The sequence below is a fragment of the Podarcis tiliguerta genome (genome assembly GCF_965153285.1).
Source record: "Podarcis tiliguerta genome assembly, chromosome: 1".
Lineage (NCBI taxonomy): Eukaryota > Metazoa > Chordata > Lepidosauria > Squamata > Lacertidae > Podarcis > Podarcis tiliguerta.
Window position 1 is genome coordinate 121,129,853 of NC_139534.1, and position 19,550 is coordinate 121,149,402.

At 43.4% G+C, this 19,550-nt stretch overlaps 2 protein-coding genes and 1 long non-coding RNA gene across 5 annotated transcripts in view; 1 reads left to right on the plus strand and 2 right to left on the minus strand.

The window, feature by feature from the left end:
- Window positions 1-3,183: 3,183 nt before the first annotated feature.
- Window positions 3,184-8,193, minus strand: LOC310677673. The gene is made up of 4 exons (XR_014511359.1): window positions 8,043-8,193; window positions 5,217-5,340; window positions 4,293-4,316; window positions 3,184-3,337 (listed from the first exon to the last, which is right to left on the minus strand). It is a non-coding gene; the product is annotated as an uncharacterized lncRNA (long non-coding RNA).
- A 1,763-nt stretch (window positions 8,194-9,956) lies between these two features.
- Window positions 9,957-19,550, plus strand: part of TDRD9 (tudor domain containing 9) — a 116,872-nt gene continuing 107,278 nt past the window's right edge. Inside the window, exon 1 of one of the 2 annotated variants that reach the window (XM_083433700.1) lies at window positions 9,957-10,090. In XM_083433700.1, the coding sequence (XP_083289826.1) occupies window positions 9,972-10,090 (119 nt within the window). In that variant the 5' untranslated portion in view covers window positions 9,957-9,971. Of the gene's footprint in view, window positions 10,091-10,538; window positions 11,042-19,550 lie in introns of those variants that run through there. The other variant, XM_083433699.1, reaches the window with a different exon arrangement.
- RD3L (RD3 like) lies at window positions 15,213-19,030 on the minus strand. Of its 2 annotated transcripts, none has more exons than XM_083440276.1 (3): window positions 18,285-19,030; window positions 17,329-17,635; window positions 15,213-16,181 (listed from the first exon to the last, which is right to left on the minus strand). In XM_083440276.1, exons 2-3 carry the CDS (start codon window positions 17,625-17,627, stop codon window positions 15,884-15,886), a joined length of 597 nt encoding a protein of 198 aa, XP_083296402.1. In that variant the 5' UTR covers window positions 17,628-17,635; window positions 18,285-19,030; the 3' UTR covers window positions 15,213-15,883. The 2 variants fall into 2 exon arrangements, with proteins under 2 accessions (XP_083296402.1, XP_083296401.1); XM_083440275.1 differs by having other exon boundaries at window positions 18,277-19,028.

A 19,550-nucleotide genomic window follows, 5' to 3' on the forward strand; every position in this document is an offset into this window, starting at 1 on the left:
TGTGAATCCCTCAAGTTACTAGAGTAATGTTGCTATCATTGTGTGGCCCTTTCAGAAATTTACTTGGAACTGCTTACCTCTCTGAATGTGGGTTTGCTTCTCTGAATTATCCTACTTTTACCTGAATCAGGAAACAGCCCTTTCTCTGAGCAGGCAGTAGCTAGAAAAAGTTTAGCAGCAGCAAACCAGAATCTACAGTGAAACAAACGAAGCCCAGTTATGTAACATGGGGCCAAGTAATGACTACCTACGTGTAGAATTCATTTGTGTCAAAAATGATAGATGGAAAGCAAACAGGGAAGGCCAATCCACTTTAGTGACTAGAAGTTAGAAAGGTCTCAATTTGCCACAATTAGAATTCCTGAATTTCTAGTTCTCAGAAGCTGCTCGTAAAGGCTCACTGCCTTTCTGTTTTTGTTTTAAACTTCCTGTTAATTGCTAGAGCTTTCTGCTATACGATGAAGAGGTTTCATGAGGATTAACTACTAATATTTAATTTCTCCCATCTGCCAACTTTGTAATCAGCAAATCAAAGCTCAGGGGAAATCTCCAATCTTGCTAGCTTCCGTTTGAACAGATTTCCAAACTTTCAGGACTACAGCAATGCAGCTGTTACAGGCAGGCTTCCTCTTATTCACTGAATTTCACTTCAGGCACCAGCTGAGATGAGATCATACGGAGGTGACACCTGGGTCTGACGTTCAGTATTTGTTGCTTTGTGACTAAACCAGCACCGCAGAATTCCAGCGAACAGGAATGGAAACAATCCAAAATTCATCGTCATATCCTAGTTTACATGGCACAGAGTCAAACTTGGATTCTGCCAGTATTTAATCAGATCCAAGGAACTACTTATGTTTTGGTTCTCTCCTTTAAATAGCACCCTTCCTCTATTTTCCTCACATTTCATTGCAAAACACCTTTGAAACTAAGGGAAGTTTGCCTCATGAAATGGAGGAACAGTCAACTTGGGTACAAGTCTCTGGATTAATCTGAAATGGTCCCCCAGCTAAATACATACATTTTATGGAAAGTGTTCCAATAACATCGGTTCACCAGGATTTATGGAATTTAGCAGATTCCATAGTGGCAGCAATATTTTGTTTCATGGGACAACTGAAGCCACAGTTCAGTCATAGATCTCCAGTTATTCTAGTTGCCTTTTATCATAGATGTGTCATGGTAATAGATACCCAAGCACATGCTAGCTATACGCCAGTTAAAATAAATTAGCACTAAATGCGAGAGAGCCTGCTTAGTTTTCAGGCATTTAAAAATGCACACAGGTCAAGAGAGCATGAGGTTTCTGCATGCATCCAAGTGCTTGATTGGGCATGGGAGGTCTAAGGGGGAAGTTAAAATAAATTTGACTTTTGTTGCAACCTGATAGGTATGCTGTTGTTTTTTCAAATTGAGAATCCCAACTGGTCTCAGCCTCACCTCTGACCTGCAATATTAACAGTGGACTTACACTGCAGGGCTGCTGTAAGCTATTCTCTCAGCACAGCCCCTCCACACTGCAAAAGGGATAAAACAAGTTAACTATACCACATGCTTAGAATCATAGAGTTGCGACTAGGGTCATCTAGTCCACCCCTGCAATGAATGAGGTTTGAACCCACAACTCTGAGATTAAGAGTCTGATGCCCAAACAACTGAGCTATCCCAGCTTGTTGTATACTAATCTCAGCCCAAACTACAGTTTGGAAATAAAAGCAGTGCTTAACACTGCAGGGTTGTTGTACACTCTCAGCTTTGACCCAATTCCCAATGTGCAATAAGGATTTAATATCACTAACTGAAAACCCTGACCTGCAGCATGCAGTCTTAACCAGTCTAAGGCTGCATAAACCATTCTCTCCAGTCACAACCTCTATGGGGACAATGAACTACATTCGCTTTGGAATTTGTATTAGCAGGGTGGTGGTGGTTGTTTTTAAATCACAGTAAATATGCACCGAGAAGTAGCAGCAAACATTTTCTGCTCTCTTTGGCAGGTTTGTGAGGTGAGATAAACACAGTAGTGCCCAATTGCAGTTGCAATAAAATCAAGTCACTCCAGTCCATTCATGTTCTAATTCAATAGTCTGATGTTTTCCCAAACAACCAGTCGATGCTCAGTCCTCATTGGGCTGTTTTTGGCGATTTGCTCTCACCTGACTTTTATTCTTTTTTTGGGGGGGGGGCGCGCGTTTCAGGTATTTGTATCTCTGCAAATCTCAGGGATCCCTGGAGTGCACACTATTTCTGGTGCTCTTCTGACCCGGACGTCAGTCCTTGCGGCAGAAAAAAAATGGCGCCGCAGGGGGGGGGAAAGCACAGAATCCCCCCCCCCCCGATCCACAGAACAGCTGTGGGCCAGTTCCAGGAAGCTCCCTGGGCCAGAACTGGCCCATGGGCCTTAGGTTGCTGACCTCTGATCAAGAGTATAAAGTAACAGTCTAAAGAATGGAACAGAAGAAAGTGTGAAACCACTTGAACAAATGGCAAATTCACATTTGGGATAGCACAAGTTTTGGACCAGCATACCTTAAAAACCACTTGCCACTCTGTACACTAGTAGTAGGGAACCTGTCAGACTCCCAACTCCTATCAGCTCCAGCCAGCATAGCCAATTGTGAGAGATGAAAGTTCTAGTCCACAGCAGCAGGAGGGCCACAGGTTCTCCACTCATGTCCTAAGATGTTCAGAGACCTTTCTCCAGGTTCCCCTACCTTCTGAGGTATTGCAAAAGTAATAGTTGTGGAATGCTCTCCCCTGGTGAGATTTAGCTGACACCTACACTGATGACATTTCAGCACCAAGCAAATGTCTTTTATTTTCTCAGACCCTTTGATTTGTTTTCTCTTGGCTGGCAGTTTCTTATGCCGTTTTTACAGATCCTGCTTTTTTTAGCGTTTTTGTTGGCTGTCAGCCTTCTTATATTCTGAAATTCTGTAAGCTGCCCTGGGAATCTGACTGAAGGCTGTGGTTTAAACCCATATAATAGATGCCAGGCATATTATTATGTGTTATGTCAACATACTAATGCCCTACTCTGCTATTGTGTTGTACTGCAGAGTTGAAATGCAGAATATAACAAGTAGAAATAAATAAAAGTCACACATAATAAGAGATTTTGATCATATTTGGAAGTGGCATGTGATTAAGGTAATACAAATTGCACTAATAATAGACAGCACATTTATTGAGCAACACATTTATTCAGTCCATGGCAGATTACCACTGTGCTAATGCTGTACACAATTAATTTTCCATGGTGGCAGCTTGCTTCATCTACAGTCAGGATGGCGGTTCAAATTCATACTGAAGAACATTTAATGGCCAGAAGAGGATTCTGAAACAACACACACAAACTCAATTGATTGAGCAATTTTCAGGAAGCCATTTGCATTCAACTTCTACGCTGTCATGTTTAGCCACTTTATAAGGACTGAAAAATATTGCAGATCAAGTAGTGTGAACACATATGAAACATCAACCTGGTGTGAACACATATGAAACCTGGCAACACCTTTAGAAAGTGTGTTAGTGAGTTTTCTCCAACAACGTTTCCCCTTTGTTAGTTATGTTTCTGAGAAACCAATACTTTTAATGACTATATTGGTAAAAGGATACTTAAGTTCATCCATTTTTTAAAATCAAAACGCGCAGTACGCTAAAATCTAGGTAGACAAGCAGCACAATCCTATGCATGACTACTGAGTACAAGGAGCCTTACTTTCTAGCAAGTGTCTTTAAGATTAGTCTGAGAGCCCCTTTGCTGTGCTGATGCAATCTCCACCCTAGTGACAACAAGCAAACACTAACTAGAGCAGTTGCAACGCTTCTCAGAGAAGAAATGGGATGCCGCAGTTCAGTGGCTTCTAGCAAGGAGACACTGCTGGTGCCCTCAGCAGTTGGGCAGCTGTTGCACAAGCTATGCCCTCTGCAGCACTCAAGAGCACAGATATACCTGAAGTTTGTAAGGGACATCAGTTTTGTTGATCTGGCGCAGACAGTGACTATTTATTTATTTTAATACCAATCAGGTTCTAGCTGGCTGGATGATGAAATATAACAGCATGTAGGTTTGGTTTTAAAATATTATGGGCAAATGCCTGCAATATACAGTAGTTGGTTATAAATGATTTTTTATTCAGAACATTTCAGAAGTGGCAGCAGCAATTTCAGAGTTTTGTACACACCCCCAGCATCAATGATTGGGAACTATTTTACAATTTGTTTGAGCTATTTCAAGCTCTGTCTTGACTAATTAAATATTTTGCAAAAGAAAAGCTGTCAGTACTTACTATTTTCCAGTGACTTTTTTTTACCTAAGAAAATGAAGAAATTAATTAGAAAACTACTAATCAACAGTTCTCGTCAAATTTAGGCACAATGAAAAAGCCAGATTTAAGCCATGTTTTAAACATGACTACTACATCTACATCAGAGGTCAAAATTCAAGACTACCCAGTTTACCAGTTTCTAATCATTCTTAAGTGAGGCAATTCTACACCTGAGGTTTTTATTAAGGCTGAAGTCCTATGCAGTGGCCTGGGGATAAATCTCCATGAGTTTGGGATAGTCTTCACAGTAAACATGGATAGGATTGAGATGCACAACATTTACACTACTTATTGGAAAGAGATAGTAAGAAAATACTGCTGTGCAACTTGGTAAATATGGGCCATACAATAAGGGACTAGTCAAACTAATTTGTACTGGTACATGTACCTGAATAAATCATGAAAGTAATCCAAGACAGAAGTGTGGGAATCTGTTAATCTTTTACAAGAAGAATCCAAGATTTATCCTGGGCCTACCATAGTGTTCCACAGACCAAATGGAATGTGCACCTTTCATTGAAGCTGTTTTGATTAAATCAAGCTTTAAAAAAAACAAACTCAAAAAAAGAATAATAATAATAAAAATTCACATAGAATTTCTTATTTGAAGTTAGGCCCTAGTTAAGGATGGCACCTCTCAGAATATTGAGAATTTTGCTATTAATATTATAGTTTATACAAGTTGTAGCTTGCTATTTTGCATTCAAATGAATGAAAGCTACTTCTGTATATTTTTTTTACATATAACCATAAACATAATCCATTTTTTTGTTTTGATTCAGTAGCTCACTATCATTATAGTTCTGTTGGGCTAATATCCTCCCCAAGCCAATTTTAGCTGACACCTATAATTGCAACTTTAGAAGAGAAACGCACAAAACTTACCTCCATAGGAGATTTTGTAAAAGACGAGGCTGGTTAAGAGGACACCAACCCATAGTTCTTGGTGAATTTGAGCATGGTAAATCTTTTGCATGTCCCACCATCTTGTCAAAGCACTCTTAAACATCTGTAAGTTGGAACAGAATGGCAGTCTTAGTATTTTGAAGTTAGCAAATGTCTAACATTAAGGATACAGTTGTTGTTTTTGAAAAAAAGGAGTGGGGAACCTGTGGCCGTCCTTATGTTGCTACCAACTCCTACCATTCCTCACCATTGGTTATGCTGGCTGGGACTAATGGGAGTTAGGTTCCAACAATACCTGGAGGGCCACAGGTTCCCCATCCCTGAGTTACAGGCATAGGTCTCATTACAGGTACAGTGGTACCTCGGGTTACAAATGCTCCCGGTTAAAAACTCCGCTAACCCGGAAGTATTGTATATGTAAGTATTGGAGCTCCAATACTTTGGCCACCTCATGAGAAGAGAAGACTCCCTGGAAAAGATACTGAAGTTGGGAAAGACCGAGGGCACAAGGTGCTACGAACATGAGTTTGACCAAGCTGCGGGAGGCAGTGGAAGACAGGAGTGCCTGGCATGCTCTGGTCCATGGGGTCACGAAGAATCGGACACGACTAAACAACAACAACCCGGAAGTAGTTGCTCCAGGTTGCGAACTTTGCCCCAGGATGAGAACGGAAATTGCGTGCTGGTGGCGCAGCGACAGCGGGAGTCCCTATTAGCGAAAGTGCACCTTGGGTTAAGAAAAGCTTCTGGTTAAGAACTGACCTCCGGAACAAATTAAGTTTGTAACCCGAAGTACCACTATACTTAAAATCAAGAGAATGCTTAGCAACATACCCAACTCCAATCAATGTTTAATTGCATTTTTTGGGGTAATGTGTTACCTTCAATATGGTCTTTTTAACTCCAAGGTGTATGGCAAAATTCCCCAACCTGATGCCCTCTAGATGTTTTGGAGTACAACCTCCCAACTAACGGGCAGCCCCAACCACCACAGGGCAGGCTTAAAAACTTTTGCTTAAGAGTTCAGTCACTACAACATTTAGAGGTGTGAGATAGCTTTAATCAAAATGTGGAATGACCAGATTATGCCAGTGAACATGGTCATATGATTTTGACCACAGATGATAATGCAGGAATTCTACCAATGGCTGTCAAATGCCTCTTCAATGCTGTTTGCTCATCTGACATATTCTGAGGTGTCATCTTTTTAGACAGGAAAAGTCAACATGAAGAAAATGGTCTAATATGCAGATATCATGCACACTTGAAATGTCAAAATAAATTTGCCGTGTTGTGAATTGGCCTAGTGGGAATATCTCTCACTGATTCTGAAAGCTCTTTGCCAGTCCATTTCTAGGCATAATTGCTTTCGTTTACCTTTAAAGGCCTCACACAACTTGAGCCCTAGATAACTGAAGGAGTGCTGGACGGACTGCACACTAAGATCATTGTTGAACGCCCTTCTCTGAGGTCAGAGCACCAAGAGATGAGACAGGTGGCGACTGTTGATGGATGCAATCCTATATTCACTATCATGAGAGTAAGCCCCCCTGACTAGACTTTCTAACTTCTGGGCAGCCGGAACAACTTCTACCATCTCTTCCTGCTCTGCAAATTGCTGCTGCTGTCTCTGCAGGAAAAGTGAAATGCTGGGCCATCTCTGGAGGAGGACCCACCCACCACCTGATTTATAGTAGCTTAGCCGACCTTCACATAGGTCTTCTGAGTTGAGTGGGGAGGAGGAGGTTTTCAGATACTTTGGGCGTAAGCCATGTTAGGGCTAGGCAGCTTTTCTCAATATCGGGGCCTCATATGTTGGGACTACAATGCCCATCATTCCAAGCCACCGTGACCAGGGATCACGGGAGCTGTAGTTCAAGAACATCTGGGGACCCAATGTTGAGAATACAGTCATACCTCGGGTTAGACGCTTCAGGTTGCGTTTTTTCAGGTTATGGACACTCCGAAACCTGGAAGTACTGGAACAGGTTACTTCTGGGTTTCGGAGGTCGCACATACGCAGAAGCGCTAAACTGTGCATGCACAGTTTAGCCGAATTGCAACCCGCGCATGCACAGACGTGCTGCTGTGGGTTGCGAACGTGCATCCCGCATGGATCATGTTCACAACCCGAGCATCCACTGCATATATAAAACACACTCACTCACTCACTGTAAAAGAAGCAAGCCTTATGTTGCCCACCTCCCTTAGGAACAATGCCTCGCAGTGGATCAGACTCCCTCAGGAGGTGGTGGCCTCTCCTTCCTTGGAGGTTTTTAAGCAGAGGTTGGGTGGTCATCTGTCCTGGCTGTTTGAGATTCCTGCTTTGCAAGGAGGTTGGGCTAGTTGACCCTTGGGGGTCCCTCCCATATCTACAATGACAAGAGCTGTTCAGCAGTGCAAGGTGGGGGTGGACTCTCGTTCACCGGATATTTTTGTTTTTTTACACAGTGGGTTGAAGAGCCAGGGATCCCTCAGCTGCGATTCCTGCACCGCAGCGGGGGTTGGACTAGATGACCCTCTGGAGTCCCTCTCATCTCCACGATTCCGGGATTGAGTCTCAGACCGGCCTCACCCGCCAAGCCAGCTTCTGCGGCTGACCCCTTGGGCTTGGCTCGTGAGTTCAAGTCTCCCTCTCTCTCCACACTCCCTCACGGTCCCGTAGCCAAGGCAACCCCGTTCGCCCTTCCGCAAGGCCGCCGGGCGGCCACCAAGGCGCGGGGACGAAGGCCCTCGACGCCGCCTCCCTCGCCGGGAGAATAGGGCAAAGCCTTCCGAAGGCTCGGAGCAAAAGGCCGGGCCTACCTCGAAGCCTGTGACACAACAAAGGAGGACGGCGAAGGTCACAAAGCTGCCGCCACCGGGACCGCCACCGCCGACCGTCGCAAGGCCTGCCGGGAGAAGAACGAGGCCTGCCTAGAGCGCCTCTTCGTCCGCTTCCTTCCGCTCGCAGCGCCCCCTTACCCTGGAGGAGCTCGCACGACAGCAGCCGCTTTCGCCTGCCCTACCCGGTGGTGGACTGCAGGTTGTAATAGGGATGATTCGCGTGGCCCAAGCTTTTATTTTATTTTATATGTCGTTTGACTGTGGGGGGAAAAAACCTCGAAGCGGTTGCGCAAGGCAAATTTACAGCCATAAATTTACAAATACGATTGCAGAAAGTTTTGCTTTGAAGCTGCCGCTCCCACCGATTTCAATCTACTGCATCCAGATATTAAAAGCTGCGTTTTTACGCGAGCCGGATTTGCGAGCAGAGCCCATTGCATTGAGCAAGACTAGGAGCAGCATTTTAAAAAAATAATCGCCTGGACAAGAGTTCCTAGGATAGGAATTAATTCCTGCGCCGCTCGAGCTTTCCCCGGTCGCTCAGGATTCAGCTCGAAAGGTCTCAAATCGTGTTCGCTTTCAAATTAGAGCCAGATCTATGTACATGGTTACTGGGAAATAAATCCAGTGGGGCTTGCTCCTAAGTAAGATTGCAATCTTACTCAGGGTGAGGATGAAGCCTATTAAATTCCGCGGGATTTTTCTCCTGATAATGCATAGGATCGGGCTGCAATAAAACCTCTTTAAAACAACAACGCCGCCGCATCTGTTTGAACCATTAGGACCCGCATGTTTGGAGACATCACTGTGCAACATGGGAATAAAATAAGTCCCACTGAATTCAGCAAAATTTCCCTCGGAATAGGGTTGCATAGACTGGGGCAGTTCGACGTGCGAGCCACATGCTTCTTAATTTAAGCATCTTAAACCTGCTTGCCCAGGCTGTCATTTTTTATTTTTTCACCGCAAGCGCTTGTCTCCTCCCAATAGCAAAAGCAGCATAGGTTACCGGTGCGGCAGGTTCTCCAAGGAGCTCAAGGTGGCGCACGTAGTTTTAATTTTAATCCCTCACACCAACCTTGCGAGGTAGGTTAGGCTGAGAGGCAGTGGCTGGCCCCACGAGATCCAGTGAGCTTGACACGTGTACTGTAAACAGGCACAGTACTTCTCTTACAGCCGCTCAGTAATTATTTCGCTGAAGTTATTTGACGATGATCGCAAATCCAGGTTGTTGAGAATGGATTTTAAGTACATACCAGGCAGCTGCATTAGTAGGAGCCATTGGGCACAGTGGGAACTACTTCTGAGCAAACATACACTTATATTTCTTTATTTTTACCTGTATACCCTCAAGCAGGTGTATGAGATTTCCGTCCTGCCGTTTTATATTCGCGACAGCCCTGCGTGGTAGGCTAGGCTGAGAAAGAAGTGCCTGGCCTAAGATCACCCAACGAGCATCGTTGCTGATTTTTTTGGTGGGGGGCGGGTTTCCTTGAACCTGGGTGGGTCTTCCCCATCTGTAGTCTGATGCTGTAACCGCTGTACCACACTGCACAGGATGGCGCTGTTTGTGGGCTAAACTGGACTGCCGCCTGCCTGCCGTAGAACAATTGCTAACCTCATTGTAACTAAAAAAGTGCGTATGAAGTGCATGTTTTCCCTCCAGCAGAGTGGCTTATTATGGTATGCACTTTTGTGTTTTTATATTGTAAACCGTCCTGTGATATTTGGAAGAAGGGCAGTATTGAAATTTAATAATAATAATATATCCATCCATACTGGGCAGCAGCAAAAAAATAAACAATACAAATGTTTGGGTAGAAACTCCTCGGTGCAGCCCAAGCAACCTGACAGGATGCAAATCGTCTCCTCTCGGATGATCAGATTGTCATTTAATTAGCTGGAAGAATGAAAGAGATCCTTGGAGATCAGCTATGCAAGAGTGCAAAGTGGTCGCCGCTTGCATTGCTGTGTGCGGCAACCTCCACCCCCAAAAAGACTACTCGCCCCCTTTACCCTGCAGTAAGGTAGATTACATTTTTATTTAGAATTGCGAAAGAAAAGAGGAAAAGCGAGCCGACCCCGTCCTCTAGGCACGTTTACTCGTGGGTGGAAGAAAAACCGACGAGATAACTGCATTTTGCGCGATCGACGAAAGAAGTATAGATAAACCGTATATTGTGGGTTTTATCTATCAGTCTTTCTCATCGACCTTGCGCCCCCCCCCGAAGTTGTTGGACTACAATTCCCATCATCCCTGACCACTGCTCCTTCTAGCTAGGCATTGATGGGAGTTGTAGTCCAACAAACACACCCTTAGCTCTTTGCAGCGCAGTTTCCAATTTAGGGAGGAAAGAGCAGCCGGTAGCAAAAACACGAAAATTCACCGGATGGTTTTAAGCATGTGCGAGTAAAGGATGCAGGTCTTTCTCTAATATACACACATCCCATTTCACACTGCAGGGCTTACATTCGAGTAAAGGTGCGGAAAGCAGATTGCACCGCAAGGTTGCTTGCAGGCCTAAACGCGCCTGAGTTGAAGTTGGACTTCGGATTCAAACGGGCTTGTGCGGTCCTTACGCACGTGCGCCGCGCGCGCCTAAACTGGGCGCAAGCCCCGTTTGAACGCGGCGGCAGTTACTTCTGAGTAGATGCGCAGGAGAGCTCTGCACCGGAAGCCACGCCCATTCAAGAGGAGTCGCAGAATTCTGCCTGCGGAATGTTTAGCACGTGGCTGTGGGTGGCGCCTAGCAATTAACCTGGGTTCTTAGGGGGCGCTGGCCCTGCTGGGTTGTCTTGGCTTGGCTTGGCGAGGGGGCAGAGATGTTGCGAAAGCTCACATTGGACCAGATCAGCGACTGGTTCACCATCGGCAAGGCAGTCAGCGGAGTAGAGTTCTTGGGGGGGCAGCCCCAGGCTGGTGGACCGGCTCACAGCCCGGGGGGGTCTGCGAAAGAGCAGGCCCCTTCTGCCAATGCGTATGTATTTCTGCGGGACAGCTTGTTGCTCACCGTTATTTATTTATATTTTGTTTTGGATGCTTTACTGAAAAATGAAAAAAAAAAGCACAAAACGACACGTGCACAGAGTAAGATAAGACACAAGAAACAGTACCCACGCAGAAAACAAAAAGGAAAAAATAATAGTATTGTGTACATTACAAAAAAAAAAAAAAAGAGGGGGGAAGCTTGTTATTGTAGTTAACCAGATCGTAATCTAATTTGCCGTTATTTTAAAAAGTTTAGCAACTTTCTCCAAAGGAGCCCAGGGATATATATGGGGAGGGGTGGTTTACTGGTTTGTTTTGTTCTTGTCTTTATTAAGTACTGTTTTTGTGGTTTTATTCTGTGTTTTTATGCTGTGAACTGTCCTGAGGTTTTTTTGATGAAGGGCGGCATACAAATTTAATAAACAGGATTTGTAGATTGCTGTTCCATTGAATGGTGGAAATAGTAATCTTGGGAAGAAATAGAGCTGCATAATACACTCACCCCAAACCTAATTAGCAGAGTACATTAATCCCTGAGAAGAGTTGGGGCCTTGCAGGCTAACCTGCACAATCTATATTTATTGCTTACCGCATCACAGGGCAGTTGACAATATAAAAACACAAAATGAAAACCTATTGAAAACAATACCCACCCCAAGGTTAAAATGCCATACATTATAGTGGTACCTTGGGTTACATACGCTTCAGGTTACATACGCGTCAGGTTAAAGACTCCGCTAACCCAGAAATAGTACCTCAGGTTAAGAACTTTACCTCAGGATGAGAACAGAAATTGTGCTCCGGCGGCGCGGCAGCAGCAGGATGCCCCATTCGCTAAAGTGGTGCTTCAGGTTAAGAACAGTTTCAGGTTAAGAAAGGGCCTCCGGAATGAATTAAGTACTTAACCTGAGGTACCACTGTAGTAGTAGTGATGATGATGATGATGATGATGATATAATATTTATGCCCCACCCACCTGGCTGAGTTTCCCCAGCTATGCTGGGCGGTTTACAGCATGTAAAAAATGACTTCATAAAACAGGTTAAGAACAGTTTCAGGTTAAGAAAGGACCTCCGGAATGAATTAAGTACTTAACCCGAGGTACCACTGTATTTAATTTGTCCAAAGGAAAAATATGCCTTTTTCCAATAAAATATTCCATGCAGCTGATGAAGTGATCTCTTCGGGACTGCTTTGTAATGAAAAATAGGCTGTACATCACAATCCTGTATGTGCTTGCTCAAGAAGTAAGTGCCGTGGAGTTCACAGGGGCCTTACTCCCAGGTAGGTGTGTGTGGGATTGCTGCTTCTGTTGTGAAGATTATTTGTTCCTCATTGCAGGCAGATGTTTGTAGCTCCAGGAGACTGGAGGAAAGCAAGTGAAGTCCACTGTCCAAGAGAAATAGCCTCTTAGGAATACTCTGTCTAAAAAGACATTTGAGGCCCCAGAGTGTGTTATGTGTTTCGTTAGAAACAGAAGGGGGAAAGGGGGAGTATTTTAGGGGTATAATCCCACCTCAGTCACCTGGAAAAGCAGGTGGTTGAGGCTGACTACCTGGCATGGGCATAGCTAGGATTTTTGTTGCGGGGTGCAGGCCTTTTGTTGGGGGGGGGCAGAACCTCAATTATATATTTTTGATTTTTATTCATGGGGCAGCTGCCCCTTCCTGCCCCACTCCCACTATGCCCATGCTACCTGGTAATGTGTTAACTACTGTTTGTGAACTTCTTGAAGGCATCTCTTAAAATCTAAGCTGTATAAATTAGAATTACAATTCAAAATTTCAAAGCCAGGAATCTTTCAGCGGCATATATTTTAAAATATCAGCGGGTAAGGTATGTCTTGGTCAAGTAAAACCTGACAGGTGTGCGGTCTCTCTCAAAAGTTACAAGACTGATTTATAAAGCCACTTTTCCTTTATGTATTGATGGTTGACTCCTTTGTGGGAGGGATGAGTTCTTTGGGACAGGGCTGGACAGGCACGGCTTTGCAGTAATCAGAATGGCTGCATATCTGTGCAAAATCTAGAACCATGTTATTCGAACGATGGGCCTTGGGCCACTTACAGGCAGGCCTCAGCGCCACAGGCTCTTCTCTCTTGCCTGCCCAGCCCCTTAATTATGTCATAGCTTTTTTGGTTAGGCTGGTGCCTACACCAACAACTCCTTGCCTTCAGAGTCAAGATGGCTGGGAGATGTTCAGGGGCAAAAGGAAGGAAGGTTTCTCTCCTAAGTGGGGAAAAAGCTCAAGGAGAAAGTGAAGGAAATTAGAATGTGAGAGAAAAGTTTTCATATTTATTAATAATAACAATAGACTGGAAACCAAAAGGGATTGGATAGAGCAGAAATGTAATGGGATCATGGAGGAGGGATGATGGAATAAATGGGAATTTTGAAGGCAGGGAATAAGGTACACGCTGAGTGTGAAAGGAGAAAGGGAGATGAAATTACAAGGGGGGGGTAAAAAAATACTTAGGCATGTGGGAGTGGGAAGGGAAAATAATATATATGTTTTTGGGTTTCCTCACAGGCAAGCATCTTCTGGCTGGCCACTTTGAGAATAGGATCATAGAATTGTAGTGTTGGAAGGGGTTACGTGGGTCATCTAGACCAACCCCTTGAAATGCAGGATTTTTTTTTGCCCAAGGTGGGGTTCGTTTGGCCATATCCAGCAGGGCTCTGCTTACATTCTTCTCTTCCAAAGATTAACAATATGATAGCAGCTGAGAGAGATTCTCTCCCCCCGCCTACATTCAGTCAACAGGTCAGAGTCAGTTGGGTGTAGTGGTTAGAGTATTGGACTAGGTCTTGATATCTCTGACCACTGGCAGTGATGACAAGGCGCTGATGCGATTTGTAGTTCAATACCATCCACAGGGCCATCAATTCCCTGGCCCTCCCAACACCATAAATGCAGACTGCGCATGCACCGCTTTGTGTGGCGGTCTCTGCGTATCCTGCTGTGGAACTGTTGGTTGTTGCAGGGGTTTTTTGGGGGGGGGGGCGGTGTCTGGAAGATAAATTTTGGGGAATAAGGCTTCCTTTCTTTGGGAGGGCTTTATTTAAATAAAAAGGATAGGTGCGTAAAAGGTAGAAAATCAAGATCGGGCTGCAAAGGGGAATTGATGGAACTCAGAGATCAGCTTCCTTGCATATTTTATCCCTCATGCTAGGAGTGCGTTGGATTCAAGATGCAGCCTTGAAAACCTGCACAATTTATTATCCTAGGCATCAGGAGCAAAAGAAATGTGTGTATGCAATAGGAAACTAAAGTCCCGTTTTTACTTAAAAGCAAGTCCTATTGAATTTAGTGGGACTTCTTTTCAGGTGAAGTGGGGTTAGGATTGCAGTGTTTGCATCTCGACTCTGACTTTGCTATCTGGTGGCATAACCCTAAAACTGCAAGCGTGTCAGTTGCTGTTCCGTAATGGTGGGAGTTAAATTTAGCTTGGATATGTTTGCGGAAAAGTCAATTCTGGCAACTATTTTCATTGATTTTCTGCTCTACTTATGTCAGTTGTGGCCACAGTTCCCACATGTCAGTTTCAAGCTATTGGGGGGGGGGGGAACCACCCTTCTGCATGACCCCCCACAACAAATGCTTGAGGGGAAAAGCATATATTGAAATGTTTAAAAACCACAGACTAACAACATGTATATGAAAACAAGCAAGATTGGAGTGTTTATATGTATGTATCCCAAGTTGGTTTGTTTTTAGATCTAACCAGGAATTTTACTGTATAGGGAACCTTTTTCTTTCTTCAGAAAAATTCTGTAGGCTGCCATGTACTGTGGTAATCAGACTTATCAAATCTGTAACCCACTTTTTAACCCCACACTGCGGCATAGGACTTGTGGTTTATTTCCACTTCGTGCCCCCCTCCTTAGGTATTTTTCTACTTTAGGATGACTAGAAGCAGAGAAGATCAGAGCTCTTAAATTTGTTACACGGTGGAAGTGCTGCATTGTTCTTACACAACTATTAACAGTAGTAAATGAGTGCTGTCTTTGATTTTTTCTTTCCCTGCCTCTCTCATTGAAAAAGCAAATAGTGGTGTCCATTGTTTTGAGATTTGCCTTAGACCAGAGTGCTTCCTGTCTGCTGAAGACCAACGTTATAAATAAGAGTGCAGGAAAGGCTGTTTAATTTTTCCCTTTTTTACTGTTGAGTTTTCATTTCAGAGAGTAAATGACTTGCTTTGGAAAAGATTGCATGCCTGCCGACCACAGAACAATCTCCCCTTCCCCCTTTGCTGTTGCTTTCCACAGCAGCAATAATCATAATAATAATTTATTATTTATATCCCGCCTATCTGGCTGGGTTTCCCCAGCCACTCTGGGCGGCTTCCATCAAAATATTAAAATACAGTAGTCCATCAAACATTAAAAGCTTCCCTAAACAGGGCTTCCTGTTTTAGATGTCTTCTAAAAGTCTGGTAGTTGTTCTCTAACATAATAATTTATTATTTATACAGTGATTTCATTTTTAAAATATTGCAAACTGAAGTTTTCTACCGTACATGCTTATAGGAACATTATGAACAGCATACTTCAGACATCTCATTAAAAAAGTCTACTCTACAGTATGGATTGGGTTAGGAAGGTTCTTTTACACAACATGGTTAGCTAGCAAAACAGTAGAAAGAGGCTGGCATTCTAATTATCCTAAGGACTGTAAATTATATGCAAGTTGTAACAGCTTTAACATTCTGAATTTGCAGCAATGGGGCTGGAGTGGTGTAAAATTTTGTGATTTCTTCAGAGTTGTTGAATCTTGCCGATAGCTGATAACTGAGGGACATCAGAGGCGACCTTGGGAAGAGAGGGAAACTTAACTTGATGGGTAGTAATAGGGAAGATTCCAAATTCTGTGGGAGAAAGTTGGAAACATGCCCTGTGTGTTCTTGTCAACATAACTAGATACAGTCGGGATCTCCTCTTTGTCTGTTTTGCCTGAGTTGTCGCCAGGTGCTGCAAAGTGCATGGAGCAATTTGTATTCCAAACGTCGGCCAGCTGCTCCTGTTGAGCCTCTCTCTCCAGATTGGTTAGGAACTCTTTTAAAACTTGCTTGAATATGTACACAATTTCCCAAGGCAAAACGTCGTTTTCTGCCAGAACCTCACGGAATCTAGAAAGAAGAGGGGGGGAAACCCAAACAACCTGAAATCTAAGGTTGATTCCAGACAATTTTTAATTTTTAAAATTAATTTGATTCCTTTGCTGGGTATTGCATGGAAGGGAATTTCCAGTAGATTTTCCCTATCGCTTATTGCAAAAGTCTGATGTTTTGGGGAAGTGGTTTTGTTGCCTGATATCTATACAGGAGCAACCTGAATTTGCTGGTATGTGCCTATCACTTCTATCTCTTTTGTTTTTGGTGGCAGTGGAGAAAGGTGTTCTGTCCTTTTTGTGGTTGCTTTCTAAAGACACCATCAAGAAACAGGGAGGAATGGTGCTTGTAATGTCATACAACAGTGGAAGCTATTCTGCTCCCCCTTCCCATATTAAGCTGTCTGAGCAAGCTGATTCAAACTGACGTTGCCCTCCAGTCTTTTACTGGGCTCAAAAAGAGAGCATAGGATTGTTCCGATTTTCTTTTTTGAATTCCTATACACTGCCTGTGGGTGAAAAGTTGTATGTATAGAATTAGGAATGTTTTAATGGAGAGCTTTTAATAGGCTGCTTTTGTGAGTCGCACATGTTAGCTTTACCAACATGTGTATGAATTTGGATCGCGACTCACTAGTTTCACAACCACAACGATAGCAAGCAAATTTTAAGCTATACACACTGGGGAAAAGGGTAGTTCATAGATATGCCAATACATATCATGTCTAGCAAAAATAGTGCATGCATCTGATTTTTAAATAATAAAGACCTTTTAATAGGCATTGAATTTGCATAGATAGCAAAGCTAAAGTTTTGTTTCTAGAAGGCTTTAGCATAGACGTTTTGTTCATCACATTCAGGGAACAGATACGGTAAACATTGAAAGTTACATCAACCAGCATTTAACTTGTGCAGTTAAATTTGCCAAAATCGCTCCTATGCACACTTGGCTTGAGGTGACCCATTGAACCTGGAGGGACTTAGGAATAAGCTAAGGCTAGAGTCCAGAGCATACTTGCAATGAACCATGTAACCACACTGAGGACTATCTACCTGGGGTTTACTTTCCAGAAGCATTATTAAGATGAAACTGCAAGGAAAAGTCTTTACAGTACTTGATTTTTTGCAGACGTTTATGTGATGCTAGGTCAATAAAACGGTGTTACCTGCTGAGAATGATTCCAGTTTGGCACGGTTGGATTTGGGAGCAAAGGACTTCAAGCTGTCTTTGTTCAGTCGCTGGGATAGTTATCTGAGGAGTTTGCTGGCTCTTCAGCCAGTTGTAATCCACACTAGTTTTCTGAACTTTTTGTTCATTTTCTATTTCCTGTATCAGGCGCTCGCGTTCCTTGAGGTGCCATTTCAATTCCCTCAGGAGGGTCTTGGTCACAACTTCTGAGCCAGGGTACTGTCCGGTCTTATAGGAATAGTTTTTTGGCCATTTCATCCAGCCAAAGAATGGCATTTTGGCAGCTGATTTAAAAAGATGAGAGAGAAGGTTCTTTATTCAGGTTTGTTCGGTGCAGTTACAACATTCGTAAATTACCACACAATCTGACACATGGAGGTGGCAATTCTATACGCACTTTACCTGGGATCAAGGCCCATTGAACTCAGTGGGCCTTGTACCTGAGTAGACATAAATAGGATCACACTATTTAGTAACAATCTGGACATATAAGCTTGCTCCCCCTTTAAAACCAATTGGACTCAAACATGTTTGGATTGGGTCAGATTATGCTGTGTGTGTATTTATGTGTAAGCTTTTTGCACTATATGAACTAGGCAAAGCCCAAAAAACTTAACAAATGTACTGTAATCTTTTAAAACACAGAGGTAGAAAAGTTTTTCCACTGAATTTAACGGTTCCAGTTATTAAGATATGCATGTACATAACATGAATACACACACACATTTGGATGCCTACAGTTTACTAAACTCTTAGAAATCTGGAAGTACAGATCACTACCCTTCCCATGCAAGACATTGGTCGTTTCTGAGGCTTCTATATCCTTGTTTGTTTTGTTTTTAGTCAATACAATTTCTAAAGTCAATACAACTACAGTACTGTGCTTTTAATTTTCATTTTGTAAGTTTTGAGTGAAATGACTCACCTACTTACTGTACTTATTGAAAGGCGTATCTTTCCCCGATGTGGCTGTGTACGAGTTTTGCTCGACGTGAAGGCTGTTTATTCCAGCATCGTTCCCTTTTACAGGCAGTTGCACATTCTGTAAAAAAGCAGACAAGCATTCCTCACTCTACCCACTTGAGAAAGGAGCACTGAAGATGACACATTCATCTTTTTGCATCCTTTTCCAGCTTCTGAGGTTGCTTAATTTGCTTCTTCTTACATTAGAGAGAGCCTGTGCACTTGGACGTGGATCCTTCCGAAATTCTTCTCCCAAAGTCCATTCAGGGCTTCTGCCTTTTAGACAGTTTTGTCTTGAGCAGTAGTTGATCTGTTGTGTGGGCTTAAAAAATAAAGGCAAGGACGAGGATTTCAGAAGCTTGTTACAGCTGCGATATGCATCCAAAGTTATTGTCGGTAGCTGGATGAACAACGATGGTCTGAAGTCATGCCAGATGTGCTTCTAGCTAAAGTTAAGACTGTCGGTTGGATGATGCGATGCTTGGATGTGCATAGCTGTAGGTCACAGTTTGGCGCTCTATTTCTATGCCTGTAGTGCTCTAAAAATAACCACGTTGCTTTTGTTGTCGAACTAAACTTTCAGGCCATTTTGATGCTGGATCCCCCCCCCCTTTTGTCCCCTCCTGTTAGACTTGTGGTAGAGGAAGAGGAGGACAGGTCAGAGCAGCTGCTCTGTTTTACCTATCCACAGTTAACACACACACACATATATAACAAACCAATGCAGCCTTGCGATAGCTCATCTCAACTGGATTTGTGCCAGTTGGGGGCTACTTGCACGGCCGCATACAGAGAGAGATTCCTAGTCTATACTTCTCCTGATTAAATTAATCTCTTAGTATTTGCGTAGTTCTTATTTATAGTCCGCAGCTGTTAACGGTTTTGTGGGTTTTTTTTTTTTAACATGATGAAGGTATTTAAAGAAGCAGCTTGCTTTGCTAGCACCTCCAATAAGCCATGAGAAACTTGGTTTTGAAAAATAAAAATCCTGGCTAGGATTTGGAAGTAAATGCACGTAGCCTGGCCTAGGATGAGGCAGTCTTCAGTATGTCTACCTATCTCAGTGTTGTCTTCTCTGCTTGGCAGTGGCCTTCCAGATCTCAAGCATAGAGAGAGCTTTCTTATCCTTGGCTTACCTGTTTTGTTCAAAAGGGGATGCCCAGAAACCTGTGAGCTTTCTGCGTCCAAAACACGATCTTAACTATTCAACGATGGCCCCCTCCAAGAAACTTAGAT